The sequence below is a fragment of the Furipterus horrens genome, unplaced genomic scaffold (assembly GCF_987537825.1).
Source record: "Furipterus horrens unplaced genomic scaffold, mFurHor1.1.pri manual_scaffold_11, whole genome shotgun sequence".
NCBI classification, from domain to species: Eukaryota; Metazoa; Chordata; class Mammalia; order Chiroptera; family Furipteridae; genus Furipterus; species Furipterus horrens.
In genome coordinates, this window is record NW_028327181.1 from 73,652,859 (window position 1) to 73,676,261 (window position 23,403).

At 43.6% G+C, this 23,403-nt stretch overlaps 1 protein-coding gene across 1 annotated transcript in view; it reads left to right on the forward strand.

Moving 5' to 3' along the window:
* The first annotated feature begins 9,008 nt into the window (after positions 1–9,008).
* The window catches only part of CA10 (carbonic anhydrase 10 (inactive)), a 440,048-nt gene continuing 425,653 nt past the window's right edge, over positions 9,009–23,403 (forward strand). The window contains exons 1-2 of the mRNA XM_090290846.1: positions 9,009–9,318; positions 10,224–10,855. Coding sequence (XP_090146972.1) covers positions 10,795–10,855 — 61 coding nt within the window. The 5' untranslated portion in view covers positions 9,009–9,318; positions 10,224–10,794. The remainder of the gene's footprint in view (positions 9,319–10,223; positions 10,856–23,403) is intronic.

Genomic DNA, 23,403 nt, shown 5'->3' on the forward strand with positions numbered 1-23,403 from the left:
CTCCCCCTCCCCAACCCCCCACAACACACCGTTGTCCATGTCCATGAGTCCTTTTTCCTTTTTGCTCCATCCACTCAGTTTTGCATCCGGTTTTCCTAAGTGTCTCCTCGGCAACAGCTCTCCGCGCGGGCAGCAGGGGCCCGCTTTCCAGCGTCCTCCAGGGGCCTCAGAGCCAGCCTCCATTGCGCTGCATCAGCGATCAGTCCCAGCTAACACACCCTCCCCAGAGGGGTCCGAGTCAGGGCCGCTCCTCTGCGCTTCGAAGGCACCAGCACCAACGGGAAGCACCTCCTCCTGAGAGCTGGGGTTCCAGATCACCAGGCACCCCCTTCTCCGGGCTTCTAGGTTCTGATAACCCCGACGTCTTTGCGTGGTCTCCCCAGTCGGAATGGTGGTGGCTCCTTCCGTTACTCTCTCCCTATTAGCTTCGTGTTTGCTGCTGGCTCTTGAGTCCTCCAACCCCTATTTAACCGATTTCTGTACATTAAATTGTCTCCAAAAAAAAAGGGGGGGGGTGTTTGTGTTCCTGACAGGAACCTGCTTAGTTCATTGGGTCTGCAGTATCTAGTTTGGATCTCCGGGAGAGTTCCCAGAAAATGCCTTCCCTGTCGCGGGGAACAGTGGGTGTGAGGTTCTTAAGTTCCCTTACCGCTAGTTACCTTCATTTTAAATTTGGAAATGGGTTCTCCACGGGGATAAGTACGTCCAGGCTGACTCAACGTTGCACCCTGCTGGTTTTAACTAGGTAGCTGATAGCAGGTGATGAGCACAGGCCTCCTGACAGAGTTCAGTGACCCTACTTCCTATTCCAAGCAGCCTATCCAAGTCTGCATCACTTGATTTTGTGACGCTAGCGCCCTGTACCTCCTTAGGAAGCATTGTAATTCATTTAGATTACAATTCTTTTTTTGGAAAATGTTATGAAACTCCGGAAGGTAAATGAGAAATCTTTGGGAGTGACTCAAGTTCTGCTTGATAAGGAGCCTTATTCCCTTTCTTTGGTTAATGAAGTCTATTGAACAAACTAACTCAAGGAGTTACTGATTGAACTGAATCCAAGAGTCCAAAAATTATTAAGGTAACTCCTCCACAATTACTACCACCTTCTTCTAAAATTCATTGTACAAGAGGAGAAAACAGAGCATGTTCTGTTCATTTCTTTTTGAATGAAAAAAAAAAAAATGACATGAAAAGGGAAGAATACCAGACTGTTCCCTGTTTCATGAGAAAGTTAGTAAGAAACAGCCACCAGGAACTCCTGTTTTATTATGAGAGAAGTTAGTGATTTGAAATGAAGAGAATGCTCCTTTTTAAAATAGTTGATCCTTTAAAATATATTTAAGATTTTATTTACATATATTAAAAAAACATTTTCCTAAAGAAATAATAATGTGTGGGACATTAAAATAAAATACATTTTCACATGTAATGTATATGTCCTTCCTTCCACTCCCAAAGAGAAAACTCAGCATAAGGTAATATTAGCTTATAAGGGTTTTAAAGACTCATTAAGAGAAAGTATTTGAACTAGTGAGATGAAAACCATCACTCCATTATAAGCTTACATGACAGTTACCAGTATCTTGATACTGGTTACTACCTGACAATGCATGTTTATGTTTTTGTAATAGAGGTGCTAGGCTTACAACCCTCCTTGGTCTCAACTGCTGTTAAGTCTGTCATGGGTTATGGCTACTCACACCTGTCCTGAGCAGCTTGGCAGGAGGTTCTTTTTGATTTATTGTTTTCTCCTCTGCCTAGCAGCAATCAGAGAACCGGTTCAGAACTTTTTTGGTTTCTTACCATGGTAACTCAACTCCTCCTGCTTTATTAAATCCACACAGTATTACCAGGGAGAAAAATCCTGCTGTTGAAGTTGGATAAAAATCTGGAAAACCCATTCCAGAAGAAAATAAGCTAGATGTGGAGACTTCTACAGCAGAGTCCCATCCTCTTTGTTAATTTAGGAATGGGATTCTTTTCAGAGTCTTCCAGGTACAACATTCCTTGCTTATTGAATATCTCCAATACTTTGAATTAAAGGAATGTTATTTCACACCAGCACTTGATGTTTAATACCATTGGGCTGAGGGAGGGGACAGGTATTTTTCCAAGGGTAGACTGCAATGCTGGTGAGTGGGTGCCTAGGACTGAGAGTGTGGCCAGGCGATCACCCTTTAAATAAGTGTGTGTGTGAAAAACATGGGCTCGAGACACTTGAGCATGAAAAACTCCACATGAGACCTTCAGCAATGCTAGTCAGCACCAAGAGTAGGACAGGAATAAGGAAAGGCCATGTGTCTGGGGAAGGAAGATCTCATCAGATTTACTCTTGACCTGGGCCTCCAACTATTTGGAGTGGGTCTGTCTGTCACAATCACTATGTGAAGCTTTTCCTAATAAGTAAATGGGACATGTGACTCCATAATTCAGCATGTAGAAAATGCTGAGTAGTCCACAAGAATGTGTTTTTTGAGGGTAAAATAAAAAGCAAGACTCAATACTTGTCATTTTAATGCTAATCACTAGGGAGGCAATGTGAAAAGAGATGTCTGGGAAATAATGTAAAAAGCTAATGCATTAGTTGCTAACTCCAAAATTATACAGGCGAGATGGGAGCAGGCCATTGTCCTAATTAAAGCCTTTCTTTAAACTGGAGAACCATTATGAAGCTAAAATCCTCTATATTGATCTATAACTGCTACCTGAAGGTACTGCAGCTGGTATAAGAAGAGGAGAGGATTCTTGTTCCTATAACACTACACTGAAAAACTGAAAAATGTTTCATGTAGAAGAAACACAGAGCACAAAATCACACACACACACACACACATGAATGGTGGGGTGAAGATGAAAGTGCATTGGATAGAAAGCAAAACATTAGGGAACAACATCTTCCACTAATTTGTATGGATTTAGATAATATGTTTTCTGTGTTTAGCTGCTGCAATGTGTTATTTGGTAACAACAAAAAGAATCACGGAGATGGAAGGTTGTTGGAGGAGACAGGTCATCACAAGGGTGAGACAGCTGGTTGACTCACAAATAGGATCCAGAAATTCGGTCTCCTTAACCCCTCCACCGTCCTTGGATACATTAGTTATGCCCAACACTCCCACTCTAGGACTCATTTCAAGGACAGAGCCTTGAGAGAGGAAGGTGTTGTGGAGACCATCTGGATGGTGTACTTGACGGAACCCAGTGAAGGCCTCTAAAATGTTAAGATTCTGGCAGCCAGATGTGGAGATCTATTTGTTTGGTGGCCACTCAAGATAAGTTCATATGTAAGTTCCTTTGCTTATTAAAACTGCCATCTACCAACCTGTAGTGTTCTGCCTCTTTCCTAGGTCTCTTCTTGCCCTTTGTGTATAGTGGCCAGTTTGGGAACCAGCAAAGGTTTTAAAATAAATACTTAGGAAGGCTGGAGTCAAGTTCTGCCTCTGCCTCTACTTGAACTTGGACATGTCATTTAACCTCACTTGTAGCCTCCATCTTCTCACCTGAAAATTAAGGGAGTGAGGCTAGATCAGGTCTGAAGTTATATTAATGTGTCCTTGAAATATACAATGAAATATCTGTCACATATCCAAAAGATTGTAGTTACTTAAAAAAAAAATACAAACAAATAAACCTATTCAATTTTTCAGCATTTACAGAGTGGCTGCTATTTATTTATTACAAATAAGTCTTCATTTATAAGATTTTGAGTTCAGGAGGAAGATGGATATTGGAGAGAGAAACTGTGATGGAAAGAAGAAAGGTATAGAATGGGTTTCACTCACTTCCAAACTGATGCCCAAATCATGGACCAAAACATCATAATGTTAGTATCATTTCCTAGTCCATAGTCACCTGCCAAAATTTAAACAGCAAAGAAGGCATAGCATTTTATAGAAATAAAATATCTGCTAGCTTCTTTAACAAATACAATTTCTTATGTTGGTTACAAATTATAGTATGGATGAGAAGAAATCCTACTTCAAATATATAATGAGCACTGGTGGTAACTAACCAGTTATCCTGTCTGATGTCAGAGAGGAAGATGACCTGTTCTCCCAGTGGTATATGCTATTTCACCACCCTCATATTCTCGATGCATGCACTCAAACACCTTAACACCTCCTCTTGATTTGACTTTTACTGAGAACAAGGTCTCATATCAATACCTCAAATAACCCACATGAACTCACTGTTGAAAATATAAGGTATGTTACTGAAAAGTATTGAAAAGTGGCAAGTGGTTTTTTTGTTTGTTTGTTTGTTTTTTAACTTTCTTCACAAGAAGCTTCATTGGTTTACAGTTGGCATTTTTTGTGTGACCCAAATATCTACCTGCTTGTGGTAGGCAGAAAAATGCCTCTACCACAGGATGCCCATGCTCTAGTCTCTAGAACCTGTGAATATGTTCTTCACCTGGTGAAATGGATTCTGCTAATGCAATTAAATTAAGGACTTTGAGATGGGACGTTATCCTGGATTATCTCGGGGGCCCAGTGTCACCACAGGATCCTTATAACACAATAAAAGCGAGTTAGGGGGTGTAAGAAGGAGATGTGGTGATGGGAGCAGAAACTGGAGTAAAGCCATTGCTGAAAGGGAGCATGAGCAAAGGCATGTGGACAATTCTAGAAACTGGAAGATGCAGGGATAGATCCTCCCCCATAGCCTCCAGGAAAATACAGCCCCGCAGACACAATGATAGCAGCCTCATAAGACTCATTTCAGATTTCAGACCTCCAGACGAGCAAGATTAAAAGTTTATGTTGTTTTAAGCCACTTACTTTATAATATACCCTGGCTGGTTTGGCTCAGTGGATTGAGCGTCGGCCTGCGAGCTAAGTGTCGCTGGTTCGATCTTCCAGTCAGGGCACATCAGAGAAGGAAAACTCTGACTTCAAAAACCTCCGCTGCCTTGCAGCATACCTCTTCAGGGGAAAGGCTAAGGGAGTAAACCCCGACAGAAAATCCGGAGCCGGAGTCCCTAAGGCGGTTTGACGTTGTAGTCAACACCGGCAACTCCTGCGGCGCACCTGAAGCCAAGCTGTATTGACTCCGTCTTTCCCTTGGATCCTTCAGCTGCGAAGAGAGGGGGGGTCTGCTGCATGGGCAACAGCAGACCCTCCATATCACCCTGTCCAGGCTCTGTAGCTTCAGCTCCACTGGAGAGGACACTCCAGCGTCATCGCAAGATGTCGATTCAACACGGGAGGAGACAGATACCGTGTCACTCCCGAGTCGGACTGCACAGCCATTCTCGGCGGTGCAGATAGACTCTTAAGAAGCTACACCATCGTCTCTCGAGACGGACGGCTGCCGACGACGACGACTTTATAATAATTTTTTACAGCAGCAACAGGAAATGCATACATTGATTGATGGCCTCAACTTGCATGCTGGATAGCAGAACCCTACTTTCCTTTCACGGTTCTTCCCTCCTACTAACTCTCGGGGAGTCCATCTGGGGATGATTCATCTGTGCTCACAGTCCAAGACATCACCATGATCTGCACCACCACCCACTTCTTTCTTCCATGTAGCTCTCTGTTCTGCTATGATCTGCCTTTTGTGTCACTGGGCCGCACCCTCTGCAGTTTGGGGTACCACCAAGAGCTTTCTCAGGCTGTTTCAAGCATCTCCACTTTGGTTTTGGAACAGTTACAATCCCCTTTACCATTATAGCTCAAGTGTTGCCATAGAAGTTTGCCCACAATATGTTACATTGTTTGTCAATAGTCATCTGAAAAGACAACAGAAAGGAAAAACATGCAGAGATGATTTTTTTAACTGGTTACTGGATATTATTATTCTCAGATAATGGAATTGCACGCCAATCTTATTGGTTTCCCTTGGCGTATGTCCTCCATACTATAAGGTTTCCTCGCTGCCTAGCTCACAGCCGCCTCTCGGGGGCAGAATCTGGCTTTCCCCCCACCATTAAACATGCTACATAATGGCTCCTTTGCCTGTCATCCTAACTCGAGAAGGGAATATTTCTTGCTCAGCTATACTCTAAGGTTCATCTTCCAAGTCTTCATCGTTGTCCCAAGATCTGCCTCTCTCTAGGAATGACTAACTGGATAATTTCCATGACTTTCAAACGAAATCTCCCCACTTAGGAAATATGGATCATATCCTATGTTCCCAACAGAAAAATTACGTTGCAACATAACGGTCCAAAACCTGTAAGACAGATAAAGATACAGATGCAATGTCAGAGCTTCTTTACAAGACAGCTTGCAAATTAAAGAAAGAATAATTGAGAAAGAGAAGGTAGATAAAGAACCCAAGTGATTTCAATATTGTTCTCTCCCAGGGAGTGGAACTGTAACCCCCCACTTTCTGTGGGACAACTGGACTTGGCCCCCACACTTGGTCTCAGCCAAGACATCCTGTTGTCTGTGTAACATACCTGCCCTGAGTTTGTAGAAATATGGAAATATAGAGTAGAAAAGAGACAGAAGACGAAGGCAGATATAATGGAGAGTCTTTGTATTATAGTTAACAGGACATTAGTACAAGCTTATTAAAATATGAAAAAAGTGCTGAAAATAAATATTTCTAGTTTCACAAAGTTTTTTCTTTTTACCATTTCTTTTGCGGGTTAAAAAAATAAGCATTTAAATAACGGAAGGTTCCTACTTACTACATGTTTTTACTTTTATTTTCTGGATTAAGATAGAGATTTTCTCAGAAAACATGTAGATTAAGCCTAGAAATGACTCAAGGAAAGTTTTTTTTTTCCTCTAGAAAATGCTAATAGGTAAATTTAATGTTGAGGGACTGTTGTGTTCAGTGCTGTATTTCAAGAACAGAATTGGCACTTAGCAGGCACTCAGATTTTTAGTAGGAATGCATTTGATTACTCTTAATTCCCAGTGAGCTTTTCTTTCTCCCATTTCTACTGTAGCTAAATTCTAAACCACATATTCTACTGTTACATTTCATCCTGCCTTTAATTGATGCCTAGCTGCCATGTGTGCACTCCAGCTCCACCTAAGTGCAAAATGACCTCCCCAAGATGACACTCTTCATTTCATGGAGCATGAGAGGAGATAGTGTAGCAGGCCTCTGAGTTTGGAATGCCTGGCTGTGATCTCTCCACTACTAATCAGTAGCTGTGAGACCTTGGGCAAATAGCTACTCTGGGTCTCTGTTTATGGTCTGTAAAATGGAAGCAATAATATTTCTCTTAGATGGATGTTATGACGAGTAAATAAGCTAATTCATGTAAGGGATTTGTAGTGCCTGGCACATAGAAAACAATACATGCATGTGATTATTTTTACTTAAACAAATACTATCAATTCATGATAGTTAATATTTTTACTATTAAAGTACTTGGTGGCTGAGAGTAGATTAAATATTTTTGAGAGGGCCGAAGACAAGTGTACAGGCTGGAAAGGGGAGAAATTAAGTATTATTTTACTGGCTTTGGCTCTTAGGGAAAAATGTAGAGGGCAATATGGTCTTTAAGCTTTTTGAAAACAAAGATTATGGAGTGTCAATTACAGAACTCCAGCATCTTGCCACAGTGCTTGACACATATAAGGCGCACATGTATTTGCATAATTCATTAATAAATAAATGGGTCGTGGTATAAAAATCTAGGCACCCTGCTTCTGCTTCCAACGAGAGCTCTCTAGCTAGCCTAAAATTCGGCTTCCAAGTGCAGAAGGTAGATCACTCTCCTTGGTTCCAAATTCTCTCTAGGACAGAATCTGTTCATCGTTGGCAAACTGCTTTCTTTCTTTCTTTCTTTTTCTTTTCCTTTTCTTTTCTTTCTTTCTTTCTTTCTTTCTTTTTTTTTTTTTCTCTCTCTCTCTTCAAAAAGTCCTTCTGTGCGGTGGACAGAACAGCCTCTCCCACCCCCCGCCCCGCCTTGTTTCCCAAAAGGGCTAATTCTTACTATCTAAGACTCTTTTAATGCTCTTAAGTCTCAATATCCCTCCCGCTGAGCCTCGAACTCTTGAAATAAGAATCCTGTTCTGTCTTCATCTGGGCCTAGATTTTTAATGCGCTGACCGCCTGGAGTCCTTGGCGGTCCTGTCAGAGAGCAGCTCCCTCGTCCACACCTCCGTCTTAAAGAGTAGGCAAGTCTGCCGGCGGTTCTTTTCTCCAGTTTCTGGAGGCAGCGGGACCACGCAGCTGCGGCTCCCAAAGTCAGCCCAACCTAGGAGGCTCCTGCTGTTCGGCTCTGCTCCCTCCCACGTCCTCCCCCACACCTCCCCGATGCCCCCGCCACTCTGCAAAAGGACCTGCCAGACTCCTGGGCAGCTGGAGTCAGTTCAGGAACCCTGGGAACGCTGCAGTGTAACTCCTTTGGCTCCAACACCGAACCCTCAGATGCCACAGAGCCCGGAAGACTCGCTGAACGGACTCTGTGCAGGAGAACGGTACCCCGTTTCCCGCTCCCTCTCCACTCATCCACCCTTCCTGCGGTTATTAGACCGAGACTCACACTGCAGTGGCTCCTAAACATCAAAAATAAAAATGTGCAACAACAACAAAATCCCCTGCGGGCTGTGTGTGTTTTTTGTGTCTGTGTGTCCATCCGTGGTTAGGCAAAATCTCCAAACGTCAGTTTGCATTCCGGACAAGCGCGCCGAGAAATCCGAGATCTTCCCAGGGACCCCCCCCAACCCTGCCTCCTTGGCTTCAGCACTCCCAGCGAGGTGGGTCTGGGGCTTTCCCAAAGCACTGCTGCAGCGAGAGAGGCGGTACAAATCTGAAGCGATTTCCCTTCCTCTCGCTCCCAGTCTTTTTCTCAGGCGAATAGTCCCGAGCGCAGGATTTCCTTCCCATCACCCGCATCTACACTGCAAGAAGCTGAAGATACACAAGTGCTCCCCTGGCCTCAGACAGCCTGCTGGTCGCGAGACCTGCGGGCTCCAGGGCTCCAGGACTCCGGCTGCGGCCAGGACGGTGGGTGGTGCTCCTGCCGCTCCCACCTTCCCCTGGGGCCAGGCTAGCCGCGCGCTGGGCGCGCGCGCGCGCGCACGGATCTGGTTGGGAAATCTTCACTAGCAGCAGCTGAGTGTCAGGGGCAGAGAGTATTCCGGACCCCAGCAAAAGCCGCCAAAGCAGTTGAGCTTTCCGAAAGAAAAAACGACCGAATAGAAGGAAAGCCCGTGCCCCTAAAGCCCTGGTTTCCAAGTCTTGGATCCTTCCGGAGCTCGGCAGAGGCGCGGTTGGCCGCGGCCGCTGCTCATACCTGGACTTGAACAGATGCTTTTTCTACTTTCGGGAGGAGGGAGGTGAAGGGACTTGCAGGCAAGAGTTGCACCTGCTCTAGGAACCTGCAGAGAGGAGAACTCTGGGGTAAGTAATGTTCTGGCACCGGAGCAGAAAGGGAGGAGGAGGAAGGGGACGGGAGAGGGACGAGAGAGCGAGGGCAGGGAACGAATTATGGGGGGGGGGCGGGGGGAGATCTCAATATTCCGCAGCAGAGGGACAGCGCAGGAGCACTTGCAGGATAAGTCCTGCCCCGGGATCCCGCGCCGAACCGGCTGGCGAGAAGTTGTTGTTAAGAAGAAGAGAAACTCCCCAAATCCCGGAGGGTGACAGAGGCGGGCGGGTCGGAGTCGGAGCCAGGCTAGGGCCCGGGCGGCTGCTGCGGTGGCCCGAAGCTCCGACGCCTGGCGCTGCCGTCTTCCCTATGGCCTCGTGGAGCCTCCTCTCTGCACCCGGGCCTTCCAGTCTCCGCCGCCGGGAGCGGGCGACCAGGCTGCTGCTGGGTCTCCCGGCGGCCCCGAGGTCGTCCACCTGGCCCAGCCTCCCCGTTCTCCCCCTTTCCACATCCCGCCCCCACCTACCCTCCTCCTCCCCTCCGAATTGGGAAGCGTCGGGATCCGTAGGCGAGGAAATAACGACCCCTGCAGTTCCATTGCGGAAAATCGCGGCGGCGGCGGCGGCGGCGGCGCCAGTTGCGGGCGAGGGAAGCGAGGATTCTGGGGAGCCCAGGAAAATAGCAGAAGAACGGAAAGCGCGCGCGCGACGTGGGGACCCCGCGGGCCCCCGACGCGTCTGGGTCCCCGGCTCCCCGCCGTTCCCGCTCGGCTCCCTGGACGCGCCGCCCACATCGGGCTCGGAGGCGGCGGGCTGCGCGCGGACTTGGGAGCAGGGAGGGTCGGCGGAGGCTGCCGGCGGCCGCTGGTTTCGGGCATTGAACCCTGCCTCTCTTTCTCTGTCTCTCTGTCTGCTCCTTCCCCCGACCCCGGAAGCAGGAGGAGAACGGCCCCCGGGACGGAGCAGCCACCCTCTGACCATGCCCCAGTGAAGGGGCGGACTTCGAGGGCAACTTGTCACGGACTGGGACTGCCTGGGCTCAGCCAGCGAGCAGCGAGCTGCCGGGGGCCCGAAACAGCGCGGCGCGGCCCGGCGGGGGGCTATCGTCTATGTCTTCTTGGGGCGCCCGGCGGATCGGGGTCTCGTTTTTGCAGAAAGAGCCCAGCGCTGGTGGCTTCAGGTGGCTGCCGCCACCTCTGCTAGTGCTGTTTCCGCCCCTCGGGCTGGGAGCAGAGACAGTTGAGCCGAGAGACCTCCGGGGCAGCGAAACATCGGACATGTGTCAGCACATCTGGGGCGCACACCCGTCGAGCCCGAGGGGAGATTTGCCAGAACAATTCAAACTGCGATATTGATCTTGGGGGTGACTCTCCCTGGCCGGTTGTCCGGTGGGAGTGCGAGTGTGCGCTCGCTCGGAAGTGCGTGTGTGTATGTGTGTGTGCCGTGTCGGGATCCCCCCCAACACCCCGTTTTCCCGTCGAGTGATGCACTTGGAATGAGAATCAGAGGATGGAAATAGTCTGGGAGGTGCTTTTTCTTCTTCAAGCCAATTTCATCGTCTGCATATCAGGTATGGGACGCGCTGGAGTCACGGGCGGGTTTGTGTTATGTTGTATTTGTAATGTATGAGGTTTTATTGTGTGTAAGGCACTCAAGTGGCCTCGCGGGAGCGGGAGGGGAGGGGGTAGTGACAGAGACCTTTTCAGGTCTGCGGGCTTGCTGCCTTCAGAATTAAAAAGCTTCTAAGCCCAGCGATGGGTGTGTGTGTGTGTGTGTGTGTGTGTGCGCGTGTGTGTGTGTGTGTGTGTAGGGAGTAGTATCGCTATGGAGTTCTGGAATGTAGAAGGGGTGGGGGATGAGAAAGAAGAGGCAGGTGGGTGTTGATTTTCAATTGCTTTTTGGCTGAGAACTCTGGCGCCGAAATCTGAGCCTTGGCAACACCCACCCCCATCCCCTGGCTTTCAAAGTTCCCAAACTCGGTGGTTGTGGCTGACAAAATGGACACAGAGCGCTGTCCTGGGATCTAAGCACTTTCAGGGGACTGCGGTGGGATGCGGGACTGGAAAATATCAGCAGGCACCAGAGGGATGTGCAGGTCCTCCCTGCTTTCCCCAAACCCATCAGGCCCCCTGGTGATGGTGTGAAACATTGTAGCCCAATGCCCTCCACCCAAAATAAAAGCAAATCTCATCTGAAACAACACTGTATCATAAATACCATTCCTGATCGTGGTCCTTCTGAAATCCCAGTGGCAAGGATGTGCTGGCTCAGACTCACTGACCTCTGGCTACTCGTGCCAGTCTTTGGTTTTAGAAGCTACAGGAAGCCAGTGGAGGTGAATGAGGTAGGGCTTGTGCTGCCTGCCTGCACCTGTGTGTCTGTGTGTTGGAAGGGATTCTGATATCCAAACGCTGTCTTTGTTGGTGCAGAGTTGGGGGTGTGGAGAGCAGCTGTAAGAAAAAGCCTCGGGATTAGCGGTGTTCCCCAGTTCAATTTACCTCATCCCATTGACAGTCCCCCCCCCATTCCCTTCACCCTCTCGTTTAGGCACCCAGGGTGAAGTCCCATTTGCAGTGCTCTCCTCTGCCTGCATTCCCTCTGCAGAATTGGGGACTCGGCCAACTTCCCATGAAGTAATAAGGAGAGGGGAGCAGGAGGCCTGCCCCTGTGACAGTCACATTTGAGCAGCATTGAGAGACAGGGACATGTTTCCTGTATCTTTCTTCAGCGCAGCCAATCCCCACCCTCTAATCTGGATATTAAAACCCATTGTCTGCCCTTACCCTGGACCCAGATCCAAAGACCATTATTCAGTTTCAACGGTCGCCTCATAGGGCAGGAATAGGAAATCTTTCATTTGAAGCTGTTCTGTTTGGGGCTTGGCCACTCTACTAAGAAATTAGAGGCATTTTGTGTGCCTGGCAGATAATAAAAAGTGCCCTAAAATCCTCTAGTGGGAACTATTTTGCCTCATCCCATAACTAAGGAAACATTCCCAGGTGACTTGTAAAGGTTTATATATGTCATATATCCAGGAATGAACTGGATAGCATCTCACAAGGCCACATTTTGCATCTTTCTCTTCTACATGTCTATTTCAAACTCTCTCAGTCCATATTTCACTAGTTATGAAATAGCCTTTCCCTGCCTCTCTCCAGCATCATAAATAATTTTCAAATGAGACAAGCCATCTGAGTCTCTTTACGATTTACAAAGGGTTAACATCTTTGAGGCTCTGGCTCTCCCCACTCCACCCCACCCCACCCCACTCCACTCCCAGCATCCTTTTATTTCCAGCCCTGCATTTGGTCAGGCCATCACAGGGGACCCCGCTGGGCTGAGAATGGGTCTGTTCTTAGCCTGCCAGTAATGGGATACCTGTCACAGTCATACTTGATTTGGTGTATCAGCAACTAAATTATATAAACAGAAGCATTAGGAGGGGGGCTATTTCCAACCCAGGAGGGATGCTATAGAACACATGGTCTTTCACATGCATTTACTAAATAATCATCATTGCTAAGTAATGAGAGGATAAAAGTGTAAGCGAAATTGCTAGCTATTAGCTAGACATAGAAAACTAGGTTAGCGTTGCAAATGCCTAGTTAAGATCTGCATTAATTTGCACTTTATGAAGACATTTAGGCAGAGATGCACCATTATGTACTCTCTATTTACACATCCATAAACTTAACTTTAAAAGGTCATTTCCTTCTTCAGAGCCAAGCTGGTCTCCACCCTCCATAGGCAGAACTACTCATTCAGTGATGTCCACATATGCCTCAATTCTGATTAGTAATATAATTTTGACTCACAGTTTGGGGGACTTTGGTTTTTTTTTTTTTTTTTTTTTCCATCTGGCAGCCTTGAGAGGTTCAGGAATGCAGTGCACTAAGGTTGAGTAATTGTCTCAGGGAGAGTTTAGTAGGTCTTTCATTTCTGGTTCCATGATTTGCAGTTTTAATTTACTCATGACTGAGCTTTACCAAAGGAACATAATCCTTGATTATAGTACCTACTAAATCTTAAAGTAGAAAAAAGAAAAAAGAAAGAAAAGAAAAGAAACAAAACACTCTCTACCATCTTGGGATGAATTGGTTTACTAATGGGTACTAATTCTTACTGAGTTCCCGGGTATCTATGATTGATGCATTGCTAGGGTTGGCTTCATTACTGAGGAATACCAGATGAGGAAAGACCAGCAAAAATCTGTACTGTAAACATTTTGCAGAAGGAAAATTTGGATAATAGATCTGGCCTGTGGAAGGTATAGTGACTGAATTTCAGTCATTAGCCGTAGCTTTTAGGAATACTCTGGTGCTTTATAGCTTACTGTTTTATCAACCCAAGGAGCCTACCCTCACCCCATCCCACCCCCCAAATTAAAGTATATCCAAGGAGTGCTCTCCCTAAGCCTGTGTAGGTATGTTGCTTAAAATGCAGAGACCTACATTTGGTATGTTTGATGGCTCTCCACTAATCATTTGGTTGTGATGAAGCTGTGGTATTTTCCAAGGCTGTTGATCCTATAGGATAATTGTATGGAACAAAACACTCTTTATAAAGTGCCCGGCATGGTGTCTAGAAAACAGTAACCACTGGCCACAAACGGGACTGGGGATCTGCTTGGCAAGGCTTAGCTAGCGAGCTGCTGGGGAAGTAGCATGTGTGCCTTCCATGTGAGAGATTTATCCGTTTTGGCTATTTGAGGATGCACAGCTAGGCTGAAGAGGGAATGCCACGTCTGGGAGTTTTTGGGGCTCCACATTTGGCTGGAAATGTAAGGCAGCCAAGATCTGTGAAGAGGTGAGATGAGAGAAGGAGAGGGAGAGAGGGAGAGAGAGGTGATTTTTCTCTGTGCTTACAAAAGCAGCTCAGATCTGCAAGAATGAATGCTTAGCAGCACCAGGAGAGAACTCCCTGGTCCAAAAACAGCTGTCTGATTTAATTTACACAATGCATTCTACTTCCCTATGCATAACTTTCTACTTCATCAGTTTATTCATAATAATAACAACAATAACAATTACAATTAGGTGGTGTCTTCACATATATTATATAATATTGCACATATTTTAACTCATCTGTTCCTAGAATTGGTAGGGTAATTTTATATATAAGGCAACCAAAGTCCACAGAGGTCCAGTGTGGAGGAGTCACAGCCAGGTCTGAGTCAAAACTCAATATATCATTTATGTTTTGGTTCAAGATTTCTTTTAAATCTTGTTATTCAGTATTTTTTTTATTTTGATGTCTCCAATTGAAAGAATAAATTGTGTTAAATGGATGTAAGTCTTAGAGAGTTTGGAAGTGGAAGTTTAGAGTGGTTATAGCCTAGAGCTAGAATAAGGTAGCATTTAAGGTGTGCATGACTCTGTCATTCAAACAGATGAGACTATTGCCCAGGTTTGCCCACCAATGTCTTGTGATAAGCAAGGGATATTTCATAATTCTTTTCCTTATCCGAAAATTAAAATGATTTAACTTTAGCTTCTTTACAGGTAGAAAGGGAATAATATAGTACATACGACACACACTTGTTATATGGATTAAAGAGAAAATGTATTCAGTGATTTCCTCTTACTACAATGTCTGAGGCTTGCAGTAGTAAACTTACAATAACGTAATTGTTTTTTCCTGCAGATCTGACATTGCTCAGGTTAGTGAGGCCATGATAGAATAGAGCCTTTAGTTCCCTTCCCTTCTGCTTGTTTAAAAGCAAAAATATAATCATCAGCAAGCACATTTTATGACATTGAGCGTGAGTCCTACTTTCGGGGTTGCCTTGGCTTAACAACCTTGAAATGTCTCTTCATTTTGTCTCATAAAAATGAGATAGGCAGCATTAGGTGTTGGTGCATGGCCATGAGTGGCACCCACTTTATTCCTGTGAGCCCAATATTGAGATGAGGCATGGAAAGTTCACCAAATCACCTGGGAAAAATGTAGTGCTTATTACCCATGGGAGCAATGGAATTTTCCACTTTCTGCTTGTAAAATGTGACTTAGTATAGAACCCAACTTCCAAGTGCTTCCAAAATGCTGAACTGCAGATGCTGTCATAAGTGAAAAAAGAACCACACCAAACAAAGAACACATATTTGATGATGTTATTAGCAATATCGCTCCCCTGTGATATCACATAGCCTAGTCACTGACAAATGCCATCATCATAGATGAGGCTCTCCTGGCAATGAGATGAGAGTCTTCCTGAGTAATAGAAAGACCTGGGTGTGAAAGGGCTGGGTTGCCAATCTAGGTAGTCAGTGCTTAACATTTCAACTTTTCGCCTTAATTAAGCATTACATATTTGGGCCTGAAATTTAGGTCAAGAAGAGATCCAGACACCATAAAAATGTATAGTACCAAGCCATTGTAGAAGCAGTATGGTGGTTAGAAGGCCCAATCTGCTATTAAAGTCTTCCTTAATTATCTGGGTGACTTTGGGCAATTCTCTTAGCTTCTGAGTGTCTCAGTTTCCTCATCTGTAAAGTCAAAATTAACTCATCTTTGCCTAATTCAAAGAATTGTTTATAATATTATGGAATGATCCATGCTTAAGATATAGTTCTAAAATCAAAGTTGGAATTATACATTCATTATAGAGTTATATAAAATAATATGAATAAGGCTTAACTGTTAAGACGTAGTTATAAAAGCAAAATTGCAATGCATAAAATATATCGAGAGAGCAAACAATAATAATAATGCCTGATTGTTTGGTAAAGGGAATGGATGCTATAGAACATAGAAGTCCGGACAATGAGGGAAATGGAGACTTCTGATAGATTTTGGAGGTTGGGATAGAATAGATGGAGGGGACCACGTTATCAAAGGGAGAGGAATAGAAATGTGTGATACATACGGTGAGAGTTGTTTCAATTGGAATAAAAGGTTCACTTTGGGAAATACTGGAAAATTGGCATGAGCCCACTTAGGGATCTATTGGATTGCGAAGACATGGAATGTCCTAATATACTTAATTTGTTGGTGGTTTTTATTTTTCTTATTATGGATCTTTGCATTGACTCCATGGACTGAACTTAGTTAAAATTTGTTTGAAATTCTAACATTTCTTTGGATCTTAAGTTTGTGTGGCATGTCTCCAATGACTGCTCTACTTTTCATAGTTTGTAGCCTATTTGTGATTGTAGCCAGTTGAGATTTGAGGAGCCTTCAGCTTTCTCCTCTGTAGAATGCAGATGATATGTTTCAAAGTTGTTGGTCCTACAGGGTAATTGTAAAAGAGAACACTATTTTTAAAATGCCTAGCACGGTGTCTGGAATTCAGTAACCTCTGGCCAAATTACACAGATCATATGGGAGTAAGCATGGGCTTTGGAACTAAGATAGGCCAGCATGTGAATACTCCTTCTACAGTCACTCTCTGTGTGGTCTTGGAGAAGTTCTGTAAGTTTTCTGAGCCTCTGTAAAATCTTAAAATCAGGACTGGAGAAAATGCACATAAGATCCTCCCATAGTGCCTGGCTTGTAATAGTCACTCAGTAAAATTGGAGCTTCCCTCATAAAATTGTTACCATCATTGTTGTCAACATTTTGTTGACATTATGAACCTGTTTTTGTAAATTAAAATTATTCAGTCATTTCTTCTGTGTTCAGCAAAATAGTACTGCCAGCTAACTATGTGCCAGGTGGAAGAATTACAAAAATGAACACTACCTGGTCCTTTGTATTTACAAGACAACACATGTTATGTCCTTTGTCCACTTAATCAATCAACATTCATGGCAGGTGCGGTATCCTACGGAAAGTACTGGGGATCCAACAGGAGTGAGATGACATTGCCCTTTCTCTCCTGGAATTCATCATCTAGTAAGAGAGTGACTTTTAAAATATTAATAGTTACACCAGAAGGTGATAAGTATTGTAAGGAGAGGAGATACAAGCAGTGTTTGAGTAGAATAGAGAAGGGACATCTGACTTGTTTGGGAGGTGGAAGGAGTAGAGGAAGGAGAGTAAATAGTGTTAGTTAGAAGGGGTTTAGACTGCATCTTGAAGGATGCTGAAGACTTGGCTTGGGTTATTTTGTCTGATTGACCAGGGGGAGTGTGGTCAGGGAGGGATGACCGTAGGAAACAGCATTTGCAAAGACAGAGAGATCAGATAAGACATGATGAATTCAGGGGACTGTTAAGAGGCCAATGTAACAACAACTAGAATGGATGTGACACATGAGGCTGAGGTAGAAGAGCATTTAGGAAATATGATCCCAATAAGAGTAACACCTTGCATCTAATCATCGTCAATAAAAACTACCCTTGTGCCTCTCTGTGCAGGGAAGGCATCCTTTTAAGACCCAAGGGGCTAGGTCTGATTTATACTTTTCTATTTGTTAGGAATAGAACAGTCAGGGTTAAAGCTTTTGGTTCTGGTCCAGCTCACTGGTTATTTGGCCCAGATCACTGGTTATTTTCCAGTGTCGTCTCTTGTTCCAGATGGCTTCCCAGAAGCTTTGGAGATCACCCAGATATAGATGACAGAATTTACCTCTTAGTTTGTCTCCATGTATTTGTACCCTAGGGGGAAAAAAAGCCAGGACCTTTTGGTTGACCCTGGATTTTGCAATGTGGAAATTATCATCTTATTCTCCTGGATAATTGAATCTTTCCTACAGCATTTTGCGGTTTTCATCTCATGTAACCTTAAACAAAACATTAAAAGATTTCCAGCATGTGGGGGTTGGACTGGGGAGCAGGACATGGTAAGAAATGGTCTGAGATTGCCTTTCTAACAAAGCCATGATTATTCCTTATTAGCAAGACTGGACTGGTAATGGAGTAGCCAGCGTTTTGGGTTTGATGACTTTTGCATGAAGGTGCCATCAAGGTGGCGGCAGAGAGATCCTCTGTGATCGTGAAGGAGACAGCCTACAAATTCTTTTCCCTCCTGCTTTGGAGGAGCTAGGACCTTTGTCACAGTAAATGCAGAATTAATCTCTAACTTTGTCCAATACTGCATGCCCGGTGGCTGAGGGGGCTGGCATAGGAAATGAAGCCTGTGGCTTTCAGGTGAGTTTTTCAGAGCCAAGTCCTGCTGGCTTCACAGCACAATTGGCAGCACTGCCAGAATTGGAACAAACCCATTTACTGAAGGATATGAGTCAACGTGTCCCCCTTCTGTTGTCCCCTCTGCTGCCACACACAGACCTACCTTTCACCCTCAAGGAACACGATGTGGATGGCAGCACTTATTGTGTGAGCAAAGGCTATTCCTCCTCCATGAGGCTGGAAGAAAAGTAAATACCTCATAGGATCCTTACACTAATAAAGGCCCGTATCTATGGAAGGGTTCGCTCCCACTCCCAAAGGGTTTAATGTGTTGGCTCATTAATCCTCAAAATGCTAACGGGTGCCTCCTATGAGCGAGGCACTGGGCCAGGCAGAAGATAAAAACATAGTGAGCAAAACATGATCTTTACCCTTGGGAAATGTATATTTAGTGGTTTCTTTTCCCATTGCCCAGTTCAGAGCCTGGCATTTAGTAGATGCTCAATAATGAATGATAGAAGTAATATGTAAATGAATGACAAGGAGTAATTTATAGTGGGTTTCCTTCCTTAGCTGGAGACTGGGCGACCACATGAGACTAGGAGGGAGTGGGGATGAGGACCTCTCTGTTAGCTGCCCTCTTGCTCCTACCTTATGGGGGTCTTTGAGCATACAAAGAGTCAGAACTGGAAACTTCTCAGGGAGCAACCTATTGGGTAGTTTCCTGTTTCCTTTTCAGAGTTAGCTCATATCTGCATTTGACCAACCAGTTACTTGGGGGCACTTAACAGTTGTTTTCAAATGTATTTCAGGAGCATTGTGTTCTATGATACCATACTAAAAACCTGGAAGTAGGATGATTAAGGATCAATGGATGTATTGCTGCTCCTTTCTCCATGGCATTTCTGTGGAGATTGCTTGGAACAAGATGTTTTCTTATTGGGATCCAGAACAAGAGAAAGCTCGCTGCCCCTTAGTTAAGTATTGAACTAGATGAGAGGACTTAAGGGGAATGCTTAAGCCATCCTTTAATCTTGATGCAGAGTAATACAGGAAATGGCTCTGGTCTCTAAGGTGTTTCAGTCTTGTGTCTGAAAACTACTTCCCCTTTGGCCTTTTGTAACAGAACTGTGGTGTAAGCTCACTAGTTTTTACCAGAGAGGAGAGTTAGGCACCTAGAAATTGAAAGAACATAATGGATTTTCAGTTCCTGGCTGTGCATTCTGTCTGTAATATCCTAGTTGATCATAACAGCTCTGGGGAAACGGTCAGTTGGATGGTTTGTTGTTTGTTTGCTTGTTGATTTAATTACAGAAAAAATAGGGGAGGTTACAGAACAAAGACCCCTATTATTAACCTCTTAGTAGGTATGTAGAGATTATACTGAGAGTTAAAAGTGAGGCACCGAAGAGTGATACATTTCTGTTGTATGACCTGGGTGTGAAAAGCCACACGTAATATATTGTAATGATACCAGCTACCATTTGCAGTGGCTCAAATCCCTGTAGAATGAAATATAAAGTAGTGAAGTCATTTATTTTTTGTCTGTGACAAGTTCCATCCTGTTTTTCCACTGTGGTGAAGTTCATGATGGCCTTTATGTTTGGGTCTTTGAAGTGCAGTGTGGCAGCGGCCAAGTGAGAGTCCTATGCAATTTTAAGTGCATGAGTTGGTGCAGCTTTTTTATTTATTTATTTCCCTTCCTACTTTCAGAGCTGTTAAGATGAGAGTTTGAGCCAAGTAAAAGCTTGTAACGTGCCACATCTAAAGGCAAGACAGGTTGAACACATTCATGAGGGAGAGTTTTGTTTTTGCCTTTGACGTGTAGGCTAATCATGTGTTCAAGTGAAATGTTCCTCCTTGATCAGAGCTCCTTGCAGGCCAGAGACTGTATTTGCAAGTGTTTAGCATCACAGACCTGTGATGATGAAAGTCACTGAGTTAATTCTAATGCTAAAAATGCTACAACAGTATCAAAGAAAATTTAGGAAAACAGACTGATTCTCCATAGACTAAAATTTTATTTACCATGTTTGCAAGTCTAAATTTTCAACATTAAATCTTTGTACTTTTTAAAGAAAACTTTACATTATATCTTAAATATTCCCCCATGCTGCTTCTCAGTTATGTTTGGTCAGGAAATTCTGGACTCTGTGACAGATAAAACTCATAATCTCAGTGATATGATGTACAATAATAGAAGCTTACCTCCTGTTCGTATTCATTGTCCATTGGTATCTGTGTGTATGTGTGTGCAGGGGTATGTGTGGGCATTTGTGTGTAAGCGGCTTGGTTAGGGGGAAGAAATTCTGTCTTTGTAGTGAATTGGGTGGGCATCTCAAGGCAGATGGAAGTTCCGGTTGTCTTCAAGATATGGCTCTCAGTGTTGACCTGGGCATCAGCTTCAACAGATGGAAAGAAAGAATGTGGAGGAGGATCATGGGAGAGGTTTATATGGGCCAAGCAGAAAGCTGTGACATAGCTTCTGATCAGTCCCATGGCCGCATCTTACTGCAAAAGAGCTTGGGCTAGCCTGATGCCCAGGAACAGAGGGAAGTGACTTGGTAAACAATTAGTATCTGCCATTTGAATATTCATGATTTTCTTTGCAACAGTTCATATAGTTTATTCATCTAAAACATCATGATCTATATTTATCGTCTTCCCTATTTTTGAGCATTTGTACAAGGGGGGGACCCAAAAAATACCAGAATTATCTTCTTGAGGGTGAGCCCCTTGTAGTACAGGCTTCCCCTGCTAGGTTAGTGTTCTAGGAACGCATCTGTATCCGTGTACCAGCTGGTGTTGTTGTGAGAGGCTGTGTTTGGTTTCAGTTAATTTTTTTGAAGACCCTTATAGTGTGTTTGTCCATTTCATGATGAGTGATTTACGAGTGTACCTGCCCACACCACATGAGTGTTCGGCACTTTTTGACCAAAAATGCATGACCTTGTGCCCCAACTTTTCCTATTCTCCATGATCTTGCCCTGAGCTACTTTTTTTTGTTTCCCCGGATGAAAATAGTCCTCAAAAGTAACTGTTCATGCCGATGTGAAAGAGGTGAAACAAAAATGGCAGGAGCGTTACAAGGCATCAAAATTGGCGAGTTCAAAAACTTTTATGCAGTGGATAAAATGTCTCAATAGGTATACAGTAGTCCTTCTCTATATCGTGGTTCATTTATCGCAGCCCTACTGTATTGTGGAATTTTTTTAAATATTGTATTTAATTATTTATCGTGGATTTTTTGCTGGTTCATGGGATTTTGTGGTACTGTATATGTATGTTGTTAAAGTTATGTAGGTTTAAGAATGTAGAATATGTTTAAGAACATAAGTAGTGTTTATAAAAGTGTGGAAAAGGTTAATAAGGGAGTGGGAAAGGTTAATAAGGTACTGGGAATGGTTTATAAGTGTGTGGGAAGGGTTTATAAAGCCTTAAAATATATATAAATACTAAAATAAATGTAAGATTCCTACTTCACGGATTTTCACCTATCACGGGGGCGGGGGTCTAGAACATAATACCCGCGATAAGTGAGGGAATACTGTATTGTATCAAATGGAGAGTACCCTGAAATTGACTGAAGTTTAAACTTATAAGAATTAATACACAATTTTTCATAAATAAGTTCTGATGTTTGGGGGTACCCCTTCATATTTCTAATTTTGGCCATTTTTGACATATGTTTTCATGACTATAGATGTTTATTTCTATTGAATTATTATTTTTTAAATAATTCCAGTATTGAGATTACTGGGTAAAATTTTTTATGGTTTTACGATATTATACCCGTCAGTAATGGTATAACCTGTTTACAAGTCTCCAGGAATAAACCAGAATCCCTTGAGGAAGTAAATAAGCACATACAATAGTGATTAAGCTTTCAAAGATCTTTCAACAGTGGTTCACCCCAGAACCTATTAATAAAAACTGAACAACAAGGATATTTAAGATGTTATTTGGCTCAGTAAGTCAGATCAGAGACAGGAAACCATGGTCAAGAACAAGCAAATCCCTTTCCTTAGTCCAGAATTCTGAAACTTCTTAAGTGTTGTTTCTAAAGCACATTTCTATACATTATAGGGAAGAGCAAATAAAGTGATGGCAGAAAAGAATATTGGGATGCAAGTTAGAACATGTTGAAGTTTGTGTTTTCAGTGGTCTGGGTCCCGGTTTTCTCCTTGTAAAGGGGATATTGAACCAAGTAATTCCTAAGACTCTTTCCAACTTGGACATTTTATAGTGTTAGGAGACTTTTCATAGGAAATTATCCAAGTTTTCTGTTGATGCTAAACTTCTTCAGTTTTTGAAATGTTGAGGCAGCAAGATTAAATTACAGGGTGAGCTTTCAAAACTGAGTGAGCAGAAAAGTGGCAAGTGACTTTTGAAATGGGCAAGAGTAAGATAAGGCATGATGAGAGAATAACCCACACTATGCGTAGAATAACAACTCGGTCCGTAGCTCTCTAGTAAGACTCTGGGAAAGAGTCTCAGGGTCATCATCGACGACTGGTCCAGAAACCATTTACTGAAAACCCTGGAGTCTGTATATCTGTCTCAGAATTTAATCTCAACTCTGCTGTTATTTGTTGTGTGACCTTGGGAAGTTTCTTAAAATCTCTAATCTTTAGTATTCGATCTTATAAACTGGAGGCAGTCATATTTATCTTTGGAGTTAAAGGAGACTGAAATTTTAAAAGCAGCATAGTGTTCAGCATGTAGAATGTATTTGCTAAATGGTGGATTTTGTATTGTTATAACTGAAGCTAAAAGAACAAAAGATGCGTTGGGCAAAATTAAGAAGAAATTTGGCAATATCTTGTAAAACATGGGGATTAAATGAGCCAATTCATGTGCAAGTGTTTAGCACAATGCCTGCACATAACACATAATCAATCGAGGTTGGTTGAATCTGATTCACTAGAGGAAGCTTGGATGCCAGGGGAATATTTTAAAGGTAATAAGAAAGAAAGCAATCATGTCTTTTTTTATAAAATGATCTTCAGAGTCAATTGACTGGGTCTGGCCCACATTTTTTAAAGTAATTAAAAAATTTAATGCCACATATTTTCATTTTATGACTAGGGTTTAGACTTATGAAGACCTC